The following is a 3,806-nucleotide window of genomic DNA, read 5'->3' on the forward strand; positions in this document are numbered from 1 at the left end:
TCAATTCCATGTGGTGTTCATGCTGACCAGCCAAACGACGCCGTCGCCCCTAGGTGCTTTTGTGGAGTTTATGCAATTATGTACAGGTCGAGGACCAGGAGCAACCCTAACAGAATCTTCTTGGGTTGTCCATTCTATAAGGTAAATTTAAAAATTCTGCCTTTGGTTTGATCTGAGATGGATGCTGACAGTAGATGATTTTGGTAATTTTGACAGGGAACTGAACCTCATTGCAAATTTTTTGTTTGGGTCGATGAGCATCTTGCCAGAATAGGAAGCAATTGGTGCATATGTGAGAGCAGACATGTCGATGGGAAACATGTTGAAGTTGTAGAAGAAGAAGAGGAAAAGGAAGATGAGTTGGATCATAGAATGGCTGTTTTGGAGGAGAAGATTATTGCTTTGGAGAAGAAGAAAAACCCATTAGCCTTGTGTATTTGTGTAATGATATTTGCTGTTGTTGTTGCCTTTTATGTAGCTATTGCTTGAGAGATGAACTATAACAATCACGATAGAGAATGGTATGTTGTAGGTTCATGTTATGTATTGAAATATGCCATTTTGGCAAGTTATGAGTCCTGTAATCTAAATGAAACTGGAGTTATAATATCAGTATGTTGAACTTATGTTTTGAGTATGTAAATAAACATGGAAACATTGAGGAATTAAAGGCTGTAGTTGCATACATAATTTAGAGAGATGATGTTATATTGCTAAACAGTTTTCATAAATTTTTCCAAAATAAACAAGTCTCAAGATGAACAAGCCTCATAGCCATTGTGTACTAAATATTTCCAAAATGAACAAGTCTCAAAAAATGAGTAGTTTGTTGAAGCTTAAGATGTCAAAAGTAAGCCTCAAACTCAAAATACAAGGCATAAGCCAAACTGTTCAGAAATAAGTAGAAACCTAAACTCCAAAATGAGCATAACTATAATCTAGACAGTTCTTCACTTCTTTGGCACAATGGTAGGTGAATTAGGGATAAATTTGAATAATCTGCTTGTGGCCGTGCCTGCTGCCGCTAATGTCTCCTGGGTAGCTGCTGCACTTGTTCCTGGTGGGACTTGAGGTTGTTGTGGGTTAGCGGCGTTTGGTTGACTTTGAGGTGGTTGTGGACTGGGGCATAGCGGAGCTGGTGGCCTGAATATCTTCTGCTTGGGCCTCATCTTCGGTGGAGTTGCTTGACCTTTTTGGGCCGCTGTGGATGGTACTTGGAGTGGAGGTCGAAAAGGTGTCCTCCTGGTTGCTGGTCCTGGCCTGACTTGGACTGCTGCTTGTGTTGCTGCCACAGGGTTAGAAGGACCTGGGATGACACCACTTGACCCCTGTGTTGAGAGCTGGGTTGAAAAGCATTGTAATTAGTCAAACCAATTAGACATAGTAGACATTAATTAATCAATTGAATAGTTAGTAAGTTACAGTAGGTGTGGATTGCTGAGTAGCTTTGTCATGATCATGACCAGATGGAGCATCATGAGTAGGTGGAGCATCTTGAGTAGATGGAGCATCCTGATCATAATAGATAACAATGCAAACAGATAATATACTCCTAGCATAGTTAAGAAATCACATACACTCCTAAAGAAATCAAACATTGAAATAAACACATACACTCCTAAAGAAATCAAATATTGAAGTAATCAAACACATACACTCCTAGACAGATAATATACTCCTAGCATAGTTAAGAAATCACATACACTCAAACATTGAAGTAAACACATATACTCCTAGCATAGTTAAGAAATCAAACAGATTACTCCTAAAGCAAATTACTTACACTATCATTTGGGGCTGACTGTGACAATGGGATGACTGCAAGTGACTGAGATGTGGAACCTTTCTTGGGCTTCTTTGCCTTAGGTTTCCAATTGGGATTAGATGGAGCGCCCTTGCATGTCTTGTAGTTATGTCCCGTTGAACCACACTTACTACAAGTCACTTTGAATGACCTCTTCAACTTATCTCCTTGTTGCATCATTGGCTCAGCTGGATCCTTTTGTCTATTATGCACTTTTGGCCTGCCAATTGGCCTCTTTATGATTGGAGGATCCGGCCTTGTGTATTCAGTCCTTGTCCAGAACTCCTCACTTGGCACAGGCTGAATACAATGAGCATATGTCTTGTGTATTGACTCCATGCATAACCATGGATGCACATAATCCTCTGGATGATCATGCCTCTTCCTTATTGCTGCTATGGCATGGATACATGGCATGCCTAACACAGAAGACAAAATCATCAACCAGAATTGAGTGCACCAGTAATAAAACAACAATCAGCCAGTAACTTAAAATATTGAGTGCAGCAGTAATAAAACAAGAATCAGCCAGCAACTTAAAATATTGAGTGCAGCAGTAATAAAACAAGAATCAGCCATCAACTTAAAATATTGAACACAATATATTAAAATATCATTCAGTTAGCAAGTTAAAAACAACAAAATCAACATACTAAAACATCATTCAGCCAGCAATGAAAAGATTGAAAACAATATAACTAATTCTTGAATCAGATTAAGGTAACGCGTTTGAGTAACTTAGAACTTACCAGTTAGCTGCCATTTGTTGCAGGAGCAAGTCTGCCTTATGAGATCAACGTCAACCTTTGTAGCTTTACGAGTAACTTCGAAACGCTTGCGTGCATCATCACCTGTCCAGTCTGCACGCCATTTATTGCTAGGCCTTATTAGACGCTCCATCCTCTTCTGCTGAACTGGTGCCAGCTTCCCAGTATAATCACTTAGTAGCTCTTTATGCTTAACCATTCTCCGCATCAGATAGCACCTAATTTCTTCACACATGGTGAGTATAGGCTTGCTTCTATAGCTGACTATCTTTGAGTTGAACACCTCACACATGTTATTTGTGAGGTTGTCCACTTTTGGCCCGTGGGAGAAATACGCCTTGACCCAAGTTGCTGGCTCAAACTTGGAGAGATATTCCCATGCCCCTTGATTAATGCCTTTCAGTTTCTCCATCTGTTCCTTGAATTCGGGTATGGTGGTGCACCTAGCACAATCCCAAACCACCTCCCGAATATACAAATCCTTAAATCGGTTTATGAAGTTTTTCCAAATGTGCATCACACAGTTCCGGTGATGTGCATTTGGCATAACTTCTTTCAAAGCAGGCAGCAAACCCTATCAGCAGTACACAATGGTTTCTCCATTAAACATAACTAGTAAATTGTGAACAATTGTATTATTAAACTAAGCATAACAGTGAATGAATATCTAACTATAATAGAATTCACCAGTAAAAAATTCAACCATTATCAAGTTGTGAATATTACCTTCTGTTGGTCGGACATGAAATTCCAACCATGAGTCTGAACATCCCCCAGATCCTCCTGAAGTAGAGTAAGAAACCATTTCCACGACTCTTTGGTTTCAGACCTTGCAACTCCATAAGAAACAACATAAAATTGATTATTCGCATCTTGTGCCACTGCAGTTAAGAGTTGTCCACCATAGTATGTTTTCAAGAAGCAACCATCAAGGTGGATTAGAGGTCTGCATCCACTCTTGAACCCCTGCTTGCATGCCTCTAACCCTATATACAGCTTATCAAACACAGGAGGGGCTTGAGGAATTGGAGTTACACACAGCTCTGCCCTGGAGCCAGGGTTGCTTCTTAGAATCTCAAACAAGTAATCCCTCACATTATTGTACTGCTCCCTCTCATTGCCCATTATCTTCTCCCTTGCCTCCTTAACTGCTCTGTAGACCATCTTTGGATGTGCAGTGAGCGAGAACTCCTCTCTCAGAAAGTCAACAGCTTCATTTGTTCTCATGTGAGGAT

The 3,806-nt window shown here is 40.2% G+C and overlaps 1 protein-coding gene across 1 annotated transcript; it reads right to left on the bottom strand.

Moving 5' to 3' along the window:
• Positions 1 to 950: 950 nt before the first annotated feature.
• On the bottom strand, positions 951 to 3,447 carry LOC148569528 (uncharacterized). The gene is made up of 5 exons (XM_088485106.1): positions 3,298 to 3,447; positions 2,554 to 3,145; positions 1,784 to 2,223; positions 1,423 to 1,512; positions 951 to 1,340 (listed from the first exon to the last, which is right to left on the bottom strand). The coding sequence occupies exons 1-5, from the start codon at positions 3,313 to 3,315 to the stop codon at positions 951 to 953; spliced, it is 1,530 nt and encodes a 509-aa protein (XP_088341232.1). The 5' UTR covers positions 3,316 to 3,447.
• Between the last annotated feature and the right edge of the window lie 359 nt (positions 3,448 to 3,806).

Source organism: Arachis ipaensis, chromosome B4 (assembly GCF_059453495.1).
Source record: "Arachis ipaensis isolate K30076 ecotype BB chromosome B4, ASM5945349v1, whole genome shotgun sequence".
In the NCBI taxonomy this organism is placed as follows: Eukaryota; Viridiplantae; Streptophyta; class Magnoliopsida; order Fabales; family Fabaceae; genus Arachis; species Arachis ipaensis.

What these genes read in the sequence shown, in the direction of transcription:
- LOC148569528 (XM_088485106.1), bottom strand. An exon ending in CAACAAATGGCAGCTAACTG is followed by an intron (nt 2,224 to 2,553) that starts GTAAGTTCTAAG and finishes CTTCTGTGTTAG; the next exon opens with GCATGCCATGTATCCATGCC. An exon ending in CTCAGCAATCCACACCTACT is followed by an intron (nt 1,341 to 1,422) that starts GTAACTTACTAA and finishes TTTTCAACCCAG; the next exon opens with CTCTCAACACAGGGGTCAAG.